We start from the raw sequence: 22,305 nt of genomic DNA on the forward strand, positions 1-22,305 counted from the left end.
CTTGGGTGCCACTTCTCATTACCTTCATTCTCCCAAACCCACCTGGAATTTGTCTTTCAACACCATAATCACAATTTCAAAAGATTTTTCTTTCTTGAAAGGCGTGTCATAGGTGATCTCCTCCCATCCCCATTTTTCATTTTTCAGAGTATTGCAGACGATGCAGTCGGACCACTTGAAGCGGGGATTGAAATGAAAGGCCACGTCGGCGCGGGGCTTCACGCTGCTGCCGCACTGCAGATCCACCTGGAACCTGCGGGAGTGAGGAGGAGTGAGGAGGGAGGGTCGTGGGCAGCCAGGGGGTGGGCTGCAGGTGGAGGCCTGGCGAGCTGAGTCACCCGCGACTCACCCCCGCGCACCCACCCAGCTACCCAGAACATGGAAGTGAGGGCCGGGCTTCTAGCTGCCTCGAGCCAGGAGAAACAGGAAGGACCTCGCCCTGGGGACAGCAGAACGGTGACCCCGAAGCCTGCTTCTCTAGATGACAGTCACCTGGAAATGTCTGTCTGGGCTTTCTCCTTCAGAGTTCACTTTCACTTATTTAAACCACTGTTACCCGGGCATCAGCCACAGAGAGCTGGCCCGGCCCTGACACCGCCTAGTCCACAATTTGTGCCCAAAGCGAGCCTCAGACAAAACAGCCCGAAATCGATCTTCAGAGATGCCGTGGGGACCTCGTCCCTGGCGTCTGACCACAGTCCCTGTCATTAACCGTGTATCTGATCATATTCCAACCACACTTCGAACAATAAAATGAAAAACTCTTCGGTCTTCATTCCAGTCTCCTCGGCACCTTGGCCTCAAGAGTATCAAAATGGTCTCCCCACATCAGTTTCTGTGGTTGTTCCACAGTCACGAGAAGACAGCGTAGTCACTTCCTCCATCTCACACCATGGTTTTTACCTGTCCGAATCACAAGGAACATGCCCACGTATCACAATCAAAGTTCCAGGCTCCAACTGCTCAGGAATCGTCCCGACATAGGGGATTACCTAGGAAAAATGATTGTAACAAATGTACGTTTACATAAACAAAACGGAAAGACTACATTTTGAAAGTCTGCATACAAATCTGCTCAGAATCTAGCATTTTCCAAATCACTGTTCAAACAGCTGAGATAGTGACAATATCTATACACCTGAGTTCTGTGGGAAAAGACACGGCAAAAGTTCACAGAACATTTTATTTGGCCGAGGGCTTTGTGAAATAAGATACTTAATAGGACAATTATGATCTAGAAAAAACAACTTGCTGGAAGTCAGGTCCCCTCCCCCTCCCCTTTTCCTAACATTCCATGGATGATCCGGACGGCAGGACCGAGACCACACCAGGTCCCTTGCCCACACTGATGGAGACCGGGACACTCACCGGCCGCTTGTAGAGGGGCACCAGGTGAGCCCCTCCCCCACACCTGGGATGGGGGTGTCTAATCCCTGCCAGGCCTCCCGCCCACAGCTCACCGGCCCTGCTGGAAACCAGAACCACGAGACCTCAGGGATGACCCTGGGCGCCTGTGGCCTCTCCGGACGCAGCAGCACCCCCCCCCTCACCCCCACCCCGTGGCCTGACCCGGTCCCGGGCTTGGGTTCGACACGGTATCCGTGTCTCCTCTTGCCCCCTCATCACCCGGAGCCCCACCTCTTTGTCTGGGGCCGGACGCACCATCAGATCCCCTTCCGCGGGGGTGACCCCACCACGCTCCCCGTCCACCGGCTGCGTCCGCGGCATCACAACCCCCACCCTCTTCCCCTCGGGAGCGTCGGAGCAAGCCAAGCCGGCCGGACCCCATCAGACCTCCCGCCAAGCTCCCCCGAGTTGTGTCACGCATGCTAAAACCTCTCCAAGGTAGCCCTTGGTCGCCAAGAGCTGAGGCCTAAAACAAGAGAGGGCACATCCAAGTGGTTGCGGATTGGTCGCTCCTAAGCTGAAATTCTCGCCTCAAGCGCGGTCTCCTCCGTGGAGCCCTTTCCGGACCCTGGGCCGTGGCACCGTACACCCCGCCCGGCCCGGGAGCTGCACGGGGCGGGCCGGCTCCTTTACATCCCCAGGACCGAGGTCAGACGAACGCGCTCCCGCCAGCCCGGTGCCGGGGTTCTGGCAGCCCCACACGCACGACGAGCAGCGCGGGTCGTGGCTTTAACCGACGAGCAGAGATGAACGGAAACCGGAAGTAACCGAGGCCGGCGGGCATCTGGCATCACGGCAGACGCGGCGGGCAGGGCGGCTGGGATGAGCAGCGCCCGTCACACCCAAGAACACCCCCCAGATGTGCACGGTGTGGCCGCAGCCGCCCGTCAAAGCCGTGGGTTTTGTGCAGGGAACGTGCAAGGCCCTCCGCTCGCACACTGATCTTCCGGGCCGCGGCGGATTCCCTTCCTCAGCGTAAGTCTCTTAATAAACGGAGACCTGCTTTTGTAGCTTCAAGTCTTACGCCTATTCAAATTCTACTGATGCAGAATGTTTAATAATGCAAAAATGTTAGGGACAGTATTAGTGAGAAAAGAGCCTACAAAACTATACACGGTTTGATCCCAACTAAGTTAATAATAAACATCAAAAAAATAAGCCAAAAATGTTAATAGTTTTCTCATTGAGGCGGGATTGTGTTTTTCATCATGTATTTTTATATTTTCCCGAAAATAAGCGTTTATATCTTTATAACCGCAAGTTTTGTTGCATAATTTTAGGGTTGGAAAGGGCTTTCTGAGACCACTAATCTATTCCCATCACTGCTAATACGTTCTTTGCGATCGTTACTCAGTCGTTCCAGTCTAAGAAACAACAGCGCTGAACAGTTTAGTCACTTGCTGTTTTCGGCATCTGGACGAATGCTTTCCGCTTGGGAGAGCACCCTAAATGATGTAACCCTCGAGGGACCTGGGCCACGTAACACAAAATGCCCTGCAGCCCACAGACTCAACTCAAAACTGCTCCTGTGAAAAGCGAGAAGGGCATGATTTGGTAGGCAACTTCAAGCTTTGATGCTTCGCAAAGAATTTATGTGGAAAAAAATTAAAACACAGTTGCGATCGCTCTGGAGACACCAGGAGCTTAAGCCCCACTCGTTGAGTGTAGTGTTTTCTCCCAAAACATCCTGACTCATCCCGCTTCGCCTGTTTCAGGGCGACTTATTCAGCGTCTGCTCCACCCGACGGTCGTGGGTGGACTCCAGCTAGAAAGACGCACGACGGCCCCTGCGTGAGGCGCTTCTAGCACAGCCGGGAAGAAGTCAGATACCCGTGGAAGGAGTAGAGGAGAAACATGACCCTCTGGCTGTTCAGAATCACAGTCTCCTTCCACGCCTGGAAGATCCTCTCCACCTGGCGAACATCCGGCCTCACCCAGACTGCAGCGAGCCGCAAGGGTGTACGACGAAACCCCGTCACTCAGCAGCCCCGCCTCAGACTCGAAGTTGGAGCCAGGGCCAAGAAGCCGCCATCAGGCGGCGGCGTTCGCTCCGCCAGCGGGCAGCGGCCACGCGCAGGCGCAGTGGAGGCGCTGGCGGTGTTGCCAGTACCACCTGTGTCCAGGGGTGGCGCCAGAGGTCTCGGCGGAAACACTTCAGGCGGGACTTTGGACGCTGTCCGTGACCCGGCCTTGCCAAGTCCGGTTCTTCACACCTACCAGCGATCCGGAGAACCACGCAGTATCATTTGATAAATCTTAGTTTAGCAATTAATAAATTAATCATCTCTGCTTAGAGACTGGCTTTTATGCTCGCAACTACAAACCACGACCGACTCAACGGCTTAAAATACGGGGTGGTAAGCCAGTGCCAAATCAGAGCTTCAGAAAAGTGTATAAAGAGTTCCGAGCTGCCCAGAGACACTTTATGGTGGAGGTGTGATTTGAGCTGGGAGCTTAGGAGGAGAAAGCCAGTTCGGGTAGAAATGTCCATTTACAAAAGCAGGGAGGCAGGAAAAGATAAAACATGTCTGCTAGAGAGTAAGCAGCAAGGGAGCAGTGCCAGACAGGCAGGGTCAGATTTTAGAGCGCTACAACGAGGGGTACGGGGTACCTGTGTGGCTCAACTGGTTAAGCGTCGGACTCTTAATTTCCACTCAGGTCATGATCTCCCGGTTCGTGGGCTCGAGCCCCGCCCCAGGCTCTGCGCTGACAGGGGTGGAGCCTGCTTGGGATCCTCTCTCTCTCTCTCTCTCTCTCTCTCTCTCTCTCTCTCTCTGCCCCTCCCCCACGCACACTCTCTCTCTAAACATGAAAACAATTTTTTTAAATATGTTAAAAACAAAAAGGATGATATAATGAAAACGGGGTTTAAGAACAACATCCAGGAGGGTAAAAATGTGCCCGAGGGCAGGGGTTATCTGGGAGACTGGCTACTTGCAGGAAGCCTGGCATAAGGAGAAAATATAATCCAGGCTGATGGAAGCAGACACCACGGGCGGGGAGAGGAAGAGCGAGGTACGAGAAGTATTTCAAAGGAAACCATCTATATCGGGCCACCAACTAAAATGGTGAAACTGGGGAGGAAACGGATTCAGAAGGATGATGAGGAGTTTAGTTCTGAACGCTTCCCGTGCGACGGCTCAGCAGGACATCTAAGAAAGAGCCCGTATGACTGAACAGAGTGGGAGATTCAGCACAAGTTAAGTGAAGGGCCAGAACTCATCTCTAAAGTCAGAGCAGAGGTGATTATTAAAGATATCCAGGTAGATAAACTGAGAGGAAGGAAAAGTCAGGGGCAAAGCCTCGATGGGTTTGTAAAGCGAGGGAGTGTGCAGAAAAGGGAACAAAGCAGAACTGACTGCTGTCCTTGAAAGGTGGCCTCCTTACGAGGTTGGCCCTTGGCTGGTGTCTAGGAACTTGGATTTGGGGACAGCACCCACCACCCACACGGAAAAGGGCGGTCTCCTGTTCGCCAACTGCGTGCAAACAATCCAATTTATGCTAAAAACCTGCTCCCCTTCCAGGAGTCTGGAATTTCGGTACGTGCTAGGCAGAAGCAGTCTGCGAGACCGGCCCCAGATACGATCTCCCGGCAGGGAGTCTCTGATGAGCTTCCCCGGTAGGCGACGTTTCACATGCACCATGACAGCTTGGGGCTGGGGGATTTAAGTCCATCTTGGGTGACTCCACTGAGAGAGGACCCATGGGACCTTGCGCCTGGTCCCCCTCAGACTTTGCCCCAGGTGCCTCTCCCTTTATGACTTTGCTATCACTTCACTACAGTAAGTGGCAGCCGTGAGCAGGACTGTGCCAGTGAATCATCACAATGGGGTGTGTGTCGGAGACCTTGATGCAGCCAATGAGAGAGAAAGGAGAGAACGATCGATCGGTCAGGCTGGACAGTCATATCAAGGAAGTCCTTTCGATACAGGAAGACTGTCAACATCTCGGACACGGAAAAATACAGAAGATTAAAAAAAGATAATGAAATGGCAATCATATCTTTTGGCCCAGTGATTCCGCTTTTACAGATTTATCCTATAAAATACTGGCACGTATGCTTAAAGATGCATATACTGGGATGTACATCACAGCACTACATACAATCACAAAAGGAAACAGTCCTTTAATGGAGACTGGTTAAAGGAGTTAGAGTATATCCATACAGTGGCCCAATTATGCAGCCATGAAAATAAGTGAGAAGCTGTAAGTGTGCCAGTTTCTCCAAAATGTATCAAATGGAAAAAAGCCGCAAACACAGCAGTTTATATACAGGCATACCTCGGAGATATCGTGGGTTCAGTTTCTAAACCGCTTCAATAAAGTGAACACTGCAATAAAGCTATTCAGATAAATTTTTTGGTTTCCCAGTGCATAAAAAAGTTGTTTCGGGGTATCCAGGTGGCTCAGTCAGTTACGCGTCTTTTGATTTCAGCTTGTGTCATGTTCTTGCAGTTCGTGGGTTCGAGCCCCACATCGGGCTCTGAGCTGACTGCACAGAGTCTGCTTGGGATTCTCTCTCTCATCTCCCTGCCCCTCCCCTGCTTGTGCATGCTCTCTCTCTCTCTCTCTCTCTCTCTCAAAATAAACTTAAAAAAAAAGTTACGGTTACATTATACTGCTGTCTGTTAAGTGTGCAATAGCATTATATCTTTAAAAAAGTGCATTCCTTAACTTAAAAATATTGCTTAAAAAAGCAAACCATCATCTGAGCTTTCAGGAAGCTGTAATCACCGATCGCCATAACAAATATGATAATAATGAAAAAGTCTGAAATATTGCCAGAATCTCCAAACTGTGACACAGAGACGTGAAGAGAGCAAAAGAGAGCAAATGCTGTTGGAAAAGCGGGCGGCCACGAGCCCTCGCTCTGTGCGAAGCACTCGGCAAAACGGGGGGTCCTGTTGTACGACCCAGATGCGGAGGCAAACAGATCTATGAAGTGATACACACAACACGCACGCTCGGACACTACGTGTGTTCTCAGGAAGGATCTGCAAAACCTGCTGAATGTGACTGCCCTCAGGGAGGGGAACTGAGCACAGGGTAGATGGCAATTTTATGTTCGTGAAACCCTCAAATACTCTTTGAATTCTTACAAATGGTTTACGCATACTCTCTTCAGATTTTAAAAACGATGATAAAGGAAAAGCCACTGACGTTTGACACAAATGAAAGGAAATTCTGAACGCAGCTTCTGTTCAAACTATGCGGGGCTTGGCGGCACGGGAACAGCAGAAGTTAAACAGCAGAAAGACACGGACAGAAACGGAAACAAACCCAAGAGAGGGGAGCTGATCCAGGGAGGAAGGCATGACTTTGGTTTTGAACTAAGTCTAAGAAGCGGGAGCCTCAGGTAAAAGGCCGGAACAATTTATACACTGTGTACGCGCTCAAAAGGTCTGACGATGATCAGGAAAGACACAAAGAGAAAGCAAAAGACACGACTAGTGAAGACAAGAAAGAAATTAAGAAAGAGTTGAAAAAAATTTAAGAAAGAGTAAAAAAACAACAAAAACAAAAACCAGAGGGCAGAGCTGAGGTGAGGACATCAAGTCCTCAGAAACAGACGCTGACGCTCTCAGGACCGGGACCAGCAAGGGAAGAACAAGGGAACAGAGGCTGGAAGGGACCCGGAGGTTAAAAGATTTTACTGTTTTGTTCTAAGGTCAAATGGTAAGGGACAAAGGATGTCAGGTCAAATGGTAAGGGACAAAGGAGAAAAAGGTAACATGGAAGCGAGCTTCCGAAGGAGAGCGGAATGGTGAGCTTTTGAGCGCCAGGTGGAACGAATGGTTACAAGTGGCCTATTAACTCACAACAGCCAATCTGAGCCGCTGCTAAAATTCCTAAGATTTTAAGGTAATCAGCCGGGATACTGTACAAGCTAGCCTTCGAAAACACTACTTTCTTGCGTTATGGTTATTTTGTGAGCGATCAGTCAAAACCCTGAGGGAGAGCTGGAGCCGAGTGTGCGTGCTCAGCGCTGCGAGTATTTAAGAAGTGAAATTTAAAGACAGAGCTCAATGTCATTTTTGCTATTAAGTTCAATCTTTCTACCTCCATCCTTTTCTGCTTGTGAGAAGAGACTATACATATACATATATATACGTACATATGCTATCTGCCAAAATTATTTGCTTTGGGACACTGTCACCACGAACCATGCTCAGAACGGCAGCAAGGCCTTCTGGGAGCCCTGGCTGCATTTCCTGCCCTGGGGCAGCACCACTTCCCCAGGCCCTTCCTCAGGAAATGAACGTCAGCGTCGATGTGTTTCAACCCTAGAGCTGCCTGTGCTAACCCCAGAAAATCGGGAACTGTCCGTGTGCTCGCATCAAGATGCGCGTGCACCTTAACCTGCAAAACTGCTTTCGGAGTAACGTTCACAGAAGTCATCTTACTGAAGCTCAGAACTGAGGAGTGTAACCTGACCATCCCTCCCCCTCCAGGCCGGAGCCAACACGGTACTTCAGTCACCCTTGACAGGCAGCATTTTTTTTTTTTTTTAAATCTTTGCAGAAAGTCAGTCTACAACCTTGAGATGTTTTGAACTCTGGGATCCAGAAAAGCATTTTAAATGTCTCACTGACTTCAAATGCAGTAAGTCTTCCTTTTGAAGCCAGTACTATTTAAGGCTATTTCTTCTAAAACTGAGTTTTGCTTGATGTGGCGATGGTACCTCATTCTGCACAATGACGTCAAAGCTTAGGTTAAGAAAAAGAGTTACAACTACAAAGTAAATAACAGGAAAATGAGACAGGGTCAGGGTCATGCTTCGGGGACCCTCACCGTCCCTCTCTTGCCCACAAGTCTCTGGGGACAGGGGGTTATTTAAAAAAAAAAAAAAGTAACTCTATCTTGGACCTAAATTCAGGATCCAGCTTCATATATGTGGAAACTAGACATTTCTAAAGACTCTTAATCACCACGTAAAACTAAAACCAGTTATTTCCAAGGACGTACACTGAAAGTTCCAGCAACTGCAGTCCCTGGGGCCCTTGAACCACAAGACCCTCATTCTTCTCTTTCTCCATCTTGCCACTAGCTCTTGGCCTTTTCCCTGCTCAAGTACGAAGCAGTATTTGAAAGGCAAGGGAAAAGCTGAGACATTTACTTCTCGTGACCAGGGTCTAATTAAGAAAGAAAATTAAAAACTTTCAGAGCAATGAATCCATTTTCCTTTAAAATATTGTCTTGTGATGATCTTCCCAGCACCAAAGTCAGCTTCCCTCCACCAGACCCCATGCTCTCCATTCAGAACACGTTCTCACCACCCTGTACGGTCACTGTGACTTTGTCCTCCACCAGACCGAGGTCCGAGGGCCGTATCTGTTTTTCGGTCAGCAACCGGCACAGTCCCTCTCACACAGTGGGTACTTTCCATACACGTTCACTGAATTTGATGGTCTCCCCTCCCCAGGAATGGATAATTACTATCCAATTGGATTTGCTCTACATCCTGCCACAGACAAAAAGTGATTTCATAGGAATCAGTTACCGGGTTATAGATGACATTCTGCAGGTTGTTTAGGGACAACATCATTCTTTTCCACCTTATCGTTGATTGAGGTCTCTATTCTACGTATGATCGAAGGTTTTAAGACTTCTCAGATTGAATCGGAGGCACCTGTCCTGTGTAAAATCAAAACAGAGGGAAAGAAAAATTAGCATGCATCGTTTTTCTTCATATCATAACTGTCTCCAAGTTTAAGTTATATTAGTTTACTGGTAGTTACCAAATAACAGGTTGCTATTACCATCAACAATCTGACCCCCATTCTTCCCTCGTGTACTTACACGCCAAACAATTTAGGATTATCAGCAGGAAACAGTGACTTAAAATATACATTAGTAGAGGAGAGGGCTCAAAATGGCCACACGGGAAGATCCTGGGCTCACCCCCTCCCACGGACACAGCGACTCTACTGCTACACATGGACTACCTCCTTTTGAAGGGGACCTGGGATTTGGATGAACAGAGCCTCCGCAAGAAGAGGCAGAGATACAGCCTCACGAATGGAAAAACCACACCCCAGGCAACGGCATTCCACAGTCCAGACAGATCTCAAAGGCATGGAAATTTTCCCAGAGGAGTCAGAGATTCAAGCTCACATCAGGCACCCCAACCAACCCTTCCATCCTGCACAGATGGCCCAGCCCCCAAAACAGCTGGCTTTCAGAACCAACAGGGAATCACCCATGAAAACTATAGAACTATAGGGGAAGGAAAACCCATTCTTGAAGGGACTGTGTGAAGACTCCCTCGGCCCAGAAACCAGTACAAAAATACCAGACCAAAAAACACACAGACCAGAGGTGAAGGAGACCCACTTATTAACCCTGGAGCACCTGCGAGAGAAGCTAGGACAGCTGGGCCTCTCCCCGGGAACCGAGACACCGGCGGCAGTCATTTGGCTCTCTCATTCTGCCATGCTGATCCTGGTGGACGCCATTTTGGAATCCACTTTCTAGACTGCTCATGTCAGGGGGTGCACACTGCTGAGAGCCCCACATAACCTTACGTCTCAGCATGGCCTTGCTGCCAACAGGACAGCAACCCTGCCCAGCAGAGCAACCTGAAGCGGTTCAGCCAGGCCCAACAGCCAGCGGGGCAGGAGGCCAGCCCTGCCCACCAGAGCACGTACACGGTCGTAGCCCTGCCGCAGGGGAGAACCCTGGAGCAGCTGGCTCTGGTGGCCAAGGGGGAGCGCGTGTCTGTGCCCCATAGGACATCCACATAAAGCCACTCCTTCAAGAACAAGAAGACCAGGAGACAGAGCTGAACTACTTCATACATACAAACACAGAGTTAGGCAAAACAAGACAGAACAGTATGTTCCAAACACAAGAACAAGACAAAACTTCAGAAAAAGGACAAAACAAAACAAAACAGTGTACCCAATAAAGAGTTCAAAGTCATGGTCAAAAAGATGCTTACTGAACCAGGGAGAAGAGCGAATGAACAGTGAGAACATCAGCCAAGGGAAAATGCAAGAAATTACCAAAAAACCAGAAAGGAATCTAAACATAACATGAAAGAAAGTCATAAAGTCACAAGAGAAGAGAGCAAGAGAACTGCAAAATCAACCAGAAAACCATCAACAAAATGGCAATAAATACATACCCGTCAATAATTACTTTCAAAAGGTAAATGGACTAAATGCTCATCAAAAGGCTTAGGATGGCTGAGTGGATTTCAAAACAAAACACAAAAACAAAAACACACAAGGCAGAGGACTGTGGGAAGACGGTGGAGTAGGAGGACCCTAAGTTCACGGTGTTCCCAGATAACATTCAGATCAGCATAAAACAGAAAATGGCCCAAAGGCAGAACAAACTCCACAACTAAATGAAGAAAAAAGACCACATAGAAGAGGGTAGGAAGGGTGGAGACACAGTGGAAAGCTAAACACACAGTCCAGGCGGGAGGAACCCACAGGCGCAGAGAAGGGAAACGGACTATCACACCAAGAAGACCCCACAGGGAAGACAAATCCCCGTAACATCAGGCTTTGAAAACCGGAGGGGCTAAATTTTGTGAGTTCATACAACCAGTGGGATTTAAACCTGGAATTTTAAAAATCAGTGGGCTCAGCTGTGGGAAAGCCGGGAGGGAGAGAAGCTGAATCCTTGACCTTAAAGAAATGGCTCAACAAACAGCCCAGAGATACTGCCTGGATAAGCAGCAATTTGAAAAATGCCCGAGGCACATGGGAGATGTATTCACTCATCTCAGAGCACATCCAGCAGGAACCGAGATCAACAGGGTACTGCTCCAGGAGCAAAGACCCTGGTGAGCACTATTTCCCTCTCCCCACCCTGCATAAACACACAGCCACCTGTGGGAGCCAAAGCTGTGCTGACATTCACCACTTGAGTTGCTTCCACTGCTTCAGGAATCTGCCCCTTCTAGCCAGGCCTGCCTCATTCTGCTTCAGGACCTCTCCTGCGAGAAAACCAGCAGCAGGCAAACCTTGCTAACACCACTGCCCCACCGCACCCCTCTAGCCCCCATGTTGGGGGTCCACCCCCTCCAATACGCTCTCGGCTGGAGCCCATTCAAACCAGGGCCACAAGCCTGGCCATGTGCAAGCAGCCCCAACCGGGGCCAGCACCACTCCTAGGTGACTCCCGCCCTGGGGAGAGGGGACGATAACCACACACACCAGTCTGACTGGGGACCCAGCAGTGGGCTGGGGGCAGACACCTGCTCTGACTGCAGACCCCACCCACCAACTTAAAGCTTCTCAGGGAACAACGCAGACGGCTCACCCTGAAGTTCAGAGCTACTACTGCATCTCTGGCAAATGCCTGCTCTGACTCAACTCAAGCCCAAGGCAGCCCGAGACTGGTCCACTAACACCACAGGGACGAAACGCTGTCCGCAACCGGCAAAGACAGCCACTGCAAATGAATGGGCTGAAGTCAAAAGTGGCTCAGCCACAACAGCAGGGTGCATGCAACACACACAGGATACCCCTCAGTGGACAGGAGCTCCTCTTCATAAAGCCATGATTTTCAAGAGCAGGAAATGCAGGTGACTTTCCTAACACAAAGAAACAGACCCAGAGAGTTAGACAAAATGAGGAGACAGATGAATATGTTCCAAACAAAAGAGTAGGACAAAACCACAGAGGAGACCTAAGCAAAAGGGAGACAAGTAATATGCCAGATAGACAATGCAAAGTAATGGCCATAAAGTACACACCTGACTTGAGGAAGAAAGTGGAGGATGTCAGTGAGACACTGAACAGAGATTAAAAACACACACACACACACACACACAAAACAATCGAAGATGAGGAACACAATAGATGAAATTAAAATACACTAATGGAATAAACAGTAGAGTACCAAAGCAGAAGAATGAATCAATGACCTAGAGGAGAGAGTAATGGAAAGTAATCAATCTGAGCAGTTGAAAGAAACAAATTACGCAAAATGTGAACAGGGAACTCAGTGACTCCATCAAGCTCAACATTCATACTACAGGAATCCTAGAAGGAGAAGCGAGAAAACAGGGGACAGAAGTGTTATTTGAAGACATAATAGCTGAAATCTTCCCAAATCCAGGAAGAAAACAGACATCCAGATCCAGGAGACACAGAGAGCCCCCAAGAAAATGAACCCAAAGTGGTCCACACCAAGACACATAGTAATTAAAATGGCACAAAAGTAGTGACAACAAGAGAATTTTAAAAGCAGCAAGAGAAAAGAAAACAGTTACATACAAGGGGAACCCCATGAGGCTATCAGCTGATCCTTCAACAGAAACCATGCAGGCCAGAAGGGAATAGAATGATATATTCAAAGTGCTGAGAGGAAATAAATCTGCAGCCAATAATACTCTATCAAGCAAGGCTATCATTCGGAATAGAAGGAGACACATGCAAGCTAAAAGTAAAGGGATGGAGAAACATCAGGCAAACAGATTTAAAAAGAAAGCCAGAGTAGCAATACTTATATTGGTCAAAACAGACTTTAAAACAAAGACTACAAGAGGCAAATAAGGATACTATATAATCATAAAGGGGACAACCCAACAAGAAGATATAACAATTATAAATACTTATGCACCTGATATGGAAGCACCCAGATACATAAAACAGTTCATAACAAACATAAAGGAACTAATCAATAGTAAGTAATACAATAATAGTAGGGGACTTGAACACCCCACTCATATCAACGGACAGATAATCCAAACAGAAAATCAACAAGAGAACAGTGGCTTTGAATGACACTTTGGACCAGATGGATTTAACAGACATCAGAGCATTCCATCCTAAAACAGCAGAAAACACATTCTTTTCAAGTATACGTTCTCAACAACAGATCGTATGTCAGGCCACAAAACAAGCATCAATGAATTAAAAAAGATCAAAATCATACCATGCAGCTTTTCTTCTAGTTTCGGTGAAACTAGAAGTTGACCACAAGAAAAAATGTGGAAAGAGCCAAATACATGGAAGTTAAAACATGCTACTAAACAATGGATGGGTCAATCAAAAAAATCAAAGAGGAAATAAAAAAATATATACGTGGACACGAATGAAAATGAAAACACAACAGTCCAAAATCTTTGGGATGCAGCAAAAGCAGTTATAAAAGGGAAGTTTAGAGCAATACAGGCCTACCTCAGGAAGAAAAATCAAAAATTAAACAATCTAGGGGCACCTGGTGCCTCAGTCAGTTAACTGTCCGACTTTGGCTCAGGTCATGATACTGTGGTCCATGAGTTTGAGCCCTATGTCAGGCTCTGTGCTGACAGCTCAGAGCCTGGAGCCTGCTTTGAATTCTGTGTCTCCCTCTCTCTCTCTGCCCCTCTCCCACTTGCACTTGCTCTCTCTCTGTCTCTATCAAAATAATAAATAAACATTAAAAATAAAAAAAAACAAACTAAGCAATCTAACCTTAAACCTCAAGGAACTATGAAGAAAAAAAAAAAAACACAAAACCAGCAGAAGGAAGGAAACAATAAAGATTAGAGCAGATATAAAGGATACAGAAATTTAAAAAACACAATAGAACAGATTAGTGAAACCAGGAGCTGATCTTTTCTTTGAAAAGATCAACAAAACTGATATGCCTTTACCCAGACTCATTAAATAAGTAAGACCAAAAAAATCAGAAATGAAAGAGGAGAAAGAACAACAACAGAGAAATACAAAGGATTGTAAGACAGTATTATAAAAAACTATATGCCAACAAATTAGGCAAGCTAGAAGAAATGGATAAATTCCTAGAAACACATAACCTACCTAAATTGAAGAAGAAATAGAAAATTTAAATAGATCGATTACTAGCAATGAAACTGAATCTGAAAATTAAAAATGCCCAACAAACAGAAGTCCAGGACCAAACAGCTTTGCAGGTGAATTCTACCAAACATTTAAAGAAGAGTTACTACCTATTCTCAAACTATTCCAAAAAAGATAAAAGGAAGAAAAACTTCCAAATTCGTTCTATGAGGTCAGCATTATCCTGATACCAAAACCAAATAAAGATATCACAAGAAAAGAGAACTATAAGTCAGTATCTCTGATGAACACAGATGCAAAAATCTTCAACAAAATATTAGCATATCAAATCCAACAATACATTGAAAAAATCATTCACTACGATCAAATGGAACTTACTTTTGGATACAGGGGTGGTTCAATATTCCCAAGTCAATAAACATGATACACCACATCAATAAGAGAAGGATTAAAACCATACGGTAGTTTCAATGGATGCAGAAAAAATATGTGACAAAGTACAACATCCATTCATGAGCAAAACCCTCAACAAAGTAGGTTTAAATGGAACATATCTCAATATAATAAGAGCCATATATGAAAACCCACAGTTAATACCATCCTAAATGGGGAAAAACTGAAGAGGTTTTCCCCTAACGTCAGGAATAAGACAAGAATGTTCACTCTCACCACTTCTATTCAGCACAGTACTGGAAGTACTAGCCACAGCAATCAGACAAGAAAAAAGAATAGCAGGGACCCAAATTAGTTAATAAGACCTGTCACTATTTGCAGATGACATAATACTATGCATAGAAAACCCTAAAGACCACACCAAAGAACTACTAGAACTGCTGAAGCAATTCAGTAAGGCCACAGGATACCAAATCAATGTACAAAAATCTACTGCATTTTTATACACTGATAATGAAACAGTAGAAAGAGAAATTAAGAAAACTCCCATTTCCAATTGCACCAAAAACAGTAAAATATCTAAGGAATAAAGTTAACCAAGGAGGTAAAAGACTTGTACTCTGAAAACTGGTGAAAGAAACTGAAGATGGCACAAATGGAAAGACATTCCAGGCTCGTGGGTTGGAAGAACAAATGCTGTTAAAATGCTGATGCTACCGAAAAACCACGTGTATGCTACCCGAAGCAATCTACATATTCAACACAATCCCTACCAAAATAGCAACAGCATTTTTCACAGAACTATAACAGATAATCCTAAAATTTGTATGAAACCATAAAATACCCTGAATTGCTGAAGCAATCTTGAAAAGGAGAAACAAAGCCAGAGGTATCACAATTCCAGATTTCAAGTTATATTACAAAACTGCAGTATTCAAAACAATATGGTACAAAAATAGACACATAGATCAACTGCACAGAATAGAAACAGAAAATAAACCTGTGATGCTATGGTTAATTAATCTTCAGCAAATGAGGGAATAAGGAATTGGAAAAAAAAAAAAACATGCAATAAGAAAAAAACCATTCTCTTCAACATCTATATGCTGCCTACAGGAGACTCACTTAAGATCTAAAGACACACACCAACTCAAAGTGAAAGGATAGAAAATACATTCTACACAAATAGGGAAGAAAAGCAAGCTGGTACAGCAATATTTGTACCAGACAAAACAGTTTTTAAAACAAAGACTGAAACAAGAGACAAAGGAGCATTACATAATGATAAATCAACCCAACAAGAAGATGTAACAGTTATAAATATTTATTCACCCAACACAGAAGCACCTAAATATATAAAGCAAACACTAACAAACACAAGAGGATAAATTAACAGCAATACAGTAACAGTAGGGAACTTCAACACCCCACTTACATCATTGTATAGATCATCCAGGCAGAAAATTAGTAAGTAAACACTGACCTTGAAAGGCACATTAGACCAGGTGGACAGAACAGATACATTCAGAACACCCCCTCCAAAAAGAGCAGATTACAAATTCTTCTCAAGTACACATGCAAATTCTCTAGGAAAGATCACATTAGGCCACAAAATAAGTCTCAATAAATTTAAGAAGACTGAAATCATATCAAGCAACTTTTCCAACCACAGTGGAATTAGAAATCTAGAAATCAATTACAAAAAGAAAACCAAAAAAAAAAAAACCCACAAACATGTGGAGACCAAAGAACACGCTACTAAATAACCAAAGGGCCAATGAAAAAAAGTCAAAGGAGAAATAAAAAATACCTTTAAACAAATGAAAACACACCATTCTAAAATCTATGGGATGCAGCAAAACTAGTTCCAAGAGGGAAGTTCATAGCCTACCTCAAGAAAAAAGAAAAAAAAAGAAAGAAAAAGAAAAAAAAATAAACAATCTAATCTTAAACTTCAAGGAAATAGAAAAAAAGAACACAGTACAAAATTAGTAAAAGGAAGGAAATAATAAAAATCAGAACAGAAATAAATGAATAGAGACCAAAAAAAGTAAAGATCAATGAAAGGATTCTTTGAGAAGATAAACAATACAGATAAACCTTTAACCAGACTCATCAAGAAAAAGACAGGGGCGCCTGGGTGGCTCAGTCAGTTGAGCGTCTGACTCCTGATTCAGGCTCAGATCATGATCCCAGGGTTGTGGGATTGAGCCCCACACTGGGCTCCACACTAAGCATAGAGCCTGCTTGGAATTCTCTCTCTCTCCCTCTGCCCCTCTCCCCTGCTAGGAAAGAAGGCAGGAAGGCAGGAAAGGAAGGGAAGGAAGGAGGGAGGGGTGGGGAGAGAGAAAGGAAGGAAGAAGACAGGGACCAAAAAATAAAATCATAAATGAAAGAGAAGTTACAACTGATATCCAGAAATACAAAGGATCATAAGACACTACTAGGAATGATCATATGCCAAAACATTGGACAACCTACATGAAATGGATACAATCTTTCAAGACTGAATCAGGAAGAAACTGAAAACCTGAAGAAACTAATTACTAATAATGAAATTGAATCAGTAACCAAAAAACTCCTAATAGACAAAAATTCAATACTAGAAAGCTTCACAGGTGAATTCTACCAAACATTTCAAGAATTGGGGTTATTTTATTTATTTATTTTGAGAGAGAGAGAGAGAGAGAGAGAGAGAGAGAGCGCACATGTGCAGGGGAGGGGCAGAGAGAGAGGGAGAGAGAGAATTCCAAGCAGGCTCCACACTGTCAGCACAGAGCGTAACGTGGGGCTCGATCCCACGAACCATGAGATCATAACCTGAGCCGAAATCAACAGTCAGACACTTAACCAACCAAGCCACCCAGGCACCCCAACATTTCAGGAATTGCTAAGACCTGTTCTTCTCAAACTATGCCAAAAAACTGAAGAGGAAGGAACACTTCCAAACTTATTCTACAAGGCTAACATTACCCTGATACCAAAACCATAGAAAGACATTACACAAAAAGAGAAAATTATAGGCCAATATCCCTGATGAACATAGATGCAAAAATCCACCACAAAACATTTACAAACTGAATTCAGCAGTGTATTAAAAGGATCATACACATGATCAAGTGGGATTTATTCTGGGGATTCAAGGTTGTTTCAATATCCACAAATCGACGTCATACACCATATTAATGAAACAAAGAATGAAAATCATATGAACATCTCGATACAGAAAAAGCTTACATTCAATATCCACTTAGGATAAAAAATCTCTATAAAGTGAGCACAGAGGGAACATACCTAAATGTAATAGAGGCCATATACGGGCCTACAGCTAATATCATACTTAACAGCAAAAAGCTCAAAGCTCTTCCTCTCGTATCAGGAACAAGTGTGCCCACCAATACCACTTTTATTCATCACAGTTTTGGAAGCCCTAGTCACAGCAATTAGGCAAGAAAAAATAAATAAAAGGCATCCAAATCGGACAGGAAGAAGTAAAACCGTCAGTATTTCCAGATGACCTACTACATATAAAAGACGCTAAAGCCTCTGCCAAAAAACTATCAGAATAAAAGAATTCAGTAATCTGCAGGATTGAAAATCAGTATGCAGAAATCTGCTGCATTTCTGTACACTAATAATGAACTCTCTGAAACAGAAATTAACAATCCCGTTTACAAGCGCATCAAGAAGAATAAAGTACCTAGGAATAAATTTAATCATTGAGGTGAAAAACCTGTACTCTCAAAACTACAAGGCACTGATGAAAGAAATTGAAGACAACACAAATAAGTTAAAAGATATGTCAGGGCGCCTGGGTGGCTCAGTCGGTTGAGCGCCCGGCTTCGGCTCAGGTCATGATCTCTCGGTCTGTGAGTTCGAGCCCCGCGTCGGGCTCTGTGCTGACAGCTCGGAGCCTGGAGCCTGCTTCCGATTCTGTGTCTCCCTCTCTCTGACCCTCCCCCGTTCATGCTCTGTCTCTCTCTGTCTCAAAAATAAATAAACATTAAAAAAAATTAAAAAAAAAAGATATGTTCACAGACTGGAAGAATTAACGTTACTAAAATGCCCATACTACCCAAAGCAATCTACAGATTCAACGCAATCCCTTTCAAAATACCAATGGCATTCTTCACGTAACTAGAACAAACAATCCTAAAATCTGTATGGAACCACAAACAAAACCAAAAACAAACAACCAAAGCAATCTTGACAAAGAACAACAAAGCTGGAGGCACCATGCTCCCAGATTTCAAAGTGCACTACAAAGTACATAATCAGAAACAAGACACATAGGGGGGAAAAAACCAGACACAAAGCTCAATAGAACAGAACAGAGAGCGCAGAAATAAACCCACGCTTACGTGGTCAATTAATTTATGACAAAGGAGGCAAGAATGGAGAAAAGATAGTCTCTTCAATAAATGATGGTGAGAAAACTGGACAAGCTACATGCCAAAGAATGAAACTGGGCCACTTTCTTATGCCATACACAAAAATAAACTTAAAACGGATTAAAAACTTAAATATAAAACCTGAAACCATAAAACTCTTAAAAGAAAAAACATAGGCAGTAAGCTCTTTGACGCCAATCTTAGCAGTATTTTTTTGGATCTGTCTCCTCAGGCAAGGAAAACAAAAACACATTTTGTTAATAACAAATTAACGAGTGGGTCTACATCAAAATAAAAAGCTTTTGCATAGTGAAGGAAACCATTAACAAAAAGGAAACTTACTGGATGGGAGAATACATTTGCAAATAATGCATCTGATAAGGGGTTAACATCCAAAATACATTAAAAAACTCCTACAACTCAACATCAAACAATCAGATTAAAAAATGAGCAGAAGACCCGAATAGACATTTTTCCAAACATAAACCTCATATAACTATCGAATCACTATGTTACAAGTGAAACTAACACAATGTTCTATGTCAACTACTATTCAATAAAACAAGAAACAAGTTTATCAGATCATGCAGGCACCTTAACGCAGGAGAAGAGGTTAATTGTGATAAGTAAAATCAGCACTGTCCTTTATTTTTACCACCAAAATCCTGAGGTTGCTCAAACAGAAATAAACCAAATAATAAACTTAAAACAATACACTCCTAGAAATTCTCTAACTTGGAATTACTAAAAATAAAATAATAGCAAATCGTCCTGTACAACTACCAAAGATACTCATTTATCTCATCGGTAAAATGAAAATAACAGCATTCACCTGACACGTTTGTCCTGAGGGTTAAATGAATTAATAAAAACAATGGAAAGAAAGTGCTTTATAAATTTGGGCTCTTATTTTAATAGAAGGCATTCCTCTTCCTCCTCCAAAGGAAACTAGTCAAAAAGAAAAAAGTCTAATCCCTTGAATAACAAGGATACAGTTTTCCTTGTGGCTTAAAACTATGGGGGGCGGGGGGCAGGGGGCGGTTGCGACGCATTAGCCACAGTTTGAAAGATAAAACCACCCCACTGACAGAAGTACCCATTTAATAGCTCCAGCGAAGACTTAAAGACATCAAGTACAACTAAAAGAGAAACGAAAGTAAAACTTCCTACATTTTACTTCCGCCAATTCTCTCATCGCACCAAAGAACAATACGCAGTAACCACAACTATGAGTTTCTATTAAGAAAAACAAGAAACTTCATCCTTCTTGGTTTACCACCTGAATGCCCTAAACTGTCATTAATTTAGACGTTAGTCAAAACCTCGAAACTCTTCCTTCTGCTCCGGAAAATTCAGGAAGCGCGAATACGAGCAGAGGGAAAGGATACAGAGATGCCATAGCCACATTCATAATTTACATCGCGACCAGAGAGTGACCCGATTTAAGCCACAGGCTTGCATGAAACCGGTTGTTCCCAAAGGAGCCACACGGACGGGTCCTGCAGTTTATTCGCTTCACAAAGAGCCATCATTATGTTTTGCGGACAAAGCAATTCAAGTGACCTCCGTTTCCGAACTTTAACACTGCAGTCAAATGACTCGGCATCTTGCACCAACGTGTTCAGGGTCCGGGAGAGCAAAGCAGGTCTGTCACTAAACGCACAGAACTTGTCCTTTAAAAGGTGGCGCAGGAGAACCCCGGGCAATCTGGCTGGGGGCCAGCAGGTGCGAAGGCAGACCTGGTGGGGAGGGTCTGCAGCGGGGCAGCGGGAAGGGCCGCGGCTCCCGATACCCGCTCCCTCCCGGGAGCTTTCCCGCCACCCCACCCCACGCTGCCGCGGAGAGGACCGGCGGGACGGGGTGCACCCAAGAGGTCCCACCCACCAAACTCCAAAGTGGAGACAGCGATGTCCGCATCCGGCGCGCCCACCGCAGCACCCAGCGGCTCCCCGCCCCGGAGAATGGCCGCCGTCCGACTCACCGCGGGATTGGCGTGGCCGCCGCTCCACGCACCCGGCTGTTTCTCCGCCGCCGCGCGTCGTCCGGGATCCCGGGATGCGTGGGCGGCTACGGGAAGCGAGAGGAGTCAGTCCGCTTCCATTTCCCGGTTCGCGCGCCGCGGGGGCGTCGCCGTCGGCCCCGCCTCCGTCGGCCCCGCCTCCGTCTGCTGGGCGTGCTCGGGGCTCTGCTGGCGTGCGGCCACCCCCCAGCCGGGCCTCCTGCACAGCCTCCGGGGATCGGAACGCGACCGGCTTGCTGCGGGACGAACGGAGGGGGAGGACGGCAGAGTGTGTTTTACAAATTCCCGAGCGCACCCACCTGCCCCTGCCCCTGCCCCGTAGTCGGGGTGGGAGTGGACGGAAATGGGTTGGAAAGGAGAAAGCTGATGCTCCCTCGGCCCGGGGCTTTCCGCCGGCTCCGGTGTCCCGGCCTCTGCCGTGGGTCAGAGTCCAGATGGTGCTATGAAAGATAACCCGACGTGGACGCGCCCCTTTTTGCCAGTGCACACCCTGGGGTGTCACTGAAATGGTGGGGGGGATGGGGTCAGTTCGGCTGGACTGCGCCCAGCCGGGGGCGCCCCGTCTGGTTAGTCTAACGGACTTGCCTCCGCTGTGGATCACCCGCCAATTACTTCGTGTGTTGGTGTTTCCTAAATTACACACCTCCCTAGGGAAAAATGTCAGCAGTATGGGGCACAGTAACGAGCAGAGGAGATGTTCAGTAAAGGACCAATTTCTCACCCAAGGACCCACACTGACCACTAGTTTGCTGTAAAAACAGAGAGATACAAATAAAGTCATGTACCTTGGACAGCTGGCTGCTTTCAGTTTGTTTTCTGTTAGGGACCGCAAAGTTCTCACGTTCCTACTTGTCTCTGCTGGATTTGTATCCACGTTTGTTTTGAAAGACCGTTTTGGTGTCCCGGCTCTGGGCTTTCTTCTCGGTGGCTTTGGTTTTTATTATTTTGTATTTAAATTGAGAAATTCATCACAAATCCCATACCTGTGAACTCACGTTCCGATTTACTATTCCTTTTTGCTCTCTCTCCTTCTCATTTTCCAAGTTTGATTCACTCTGCAGGATCCAGTTTCAATAGCTGCATTTAACCCTTGACATGCTCTACCTTGGATTTGTACTTCTGCTTCTGCGGGTTGTGTTTTATCTATCTAATTCGATTTTAAATTGAAAAGAGAAACTTGTCTTGTATGTTCCCCCAATGCCCAGTGTGACGCTTTACGTGAAGTAGACACTGAATATTGAGTTGAAATAATAGGTTATTACAAGGTGGGGAGCAATTAAATATCTACACAATTTTGCCTGGGGTTAGTACCTCTCCTTTGCAAAAGAAG

The 22,305-nt window shown here is 45.4% G+C and overlaps 1 protein-coding gene across 8 annotated transcripts in view; it reads right to left on the bottom strand.

The window, feature by feature from the left end:
• LGALS8 (galectin 8) overlaps positions 1–21,069 on the bottom strand; it is a 28,831-nt gene extending 7,762 nt beyond the window's left edge. For 4 of the 8 annotated variants that reach the window (XM_047824652.1, XM_047824650.1, XM_047824651.1 and 1 more), the window contains exons 1-4: positions 20,937–21,069; positions 8,909–9,042; positions 904–992; positions 43–253 (exon numbers count right to left, since the gene is read on the bottom strand). In XM_047824652.1, the coding sequence (XP_047680608.1) occupies positions 43–253; positions 904–992; positions 8,909–8,953 (345 nt within the window). In that variant the 5' untranslated portion in view covers positions 8,954–9,042; positions 20,937–21,069. The other 4 variants (XM_047824646.1, XM_047824648.1, XM_047824647.1 and 1 more) reach the window with 4 other exon arrangements.
• Positions 21,070–22,305: the final 1,236 nt, after the last annotated feature.

This window comes from Prionailurus viverrinus, chromosome D2 (assembly GCF_022837055.1).
Source record: "Prionailurus viverrinus isolate Anna chromosome D2, UM_Priviv_1.0, whole genome shotgun sequence".
Lineage (NCBI taxonomy): Eukaryota > Metazoa > Chordata > Mammalia > Carnivora > Felidae > Prionailurus > Prionailurus viverrinus.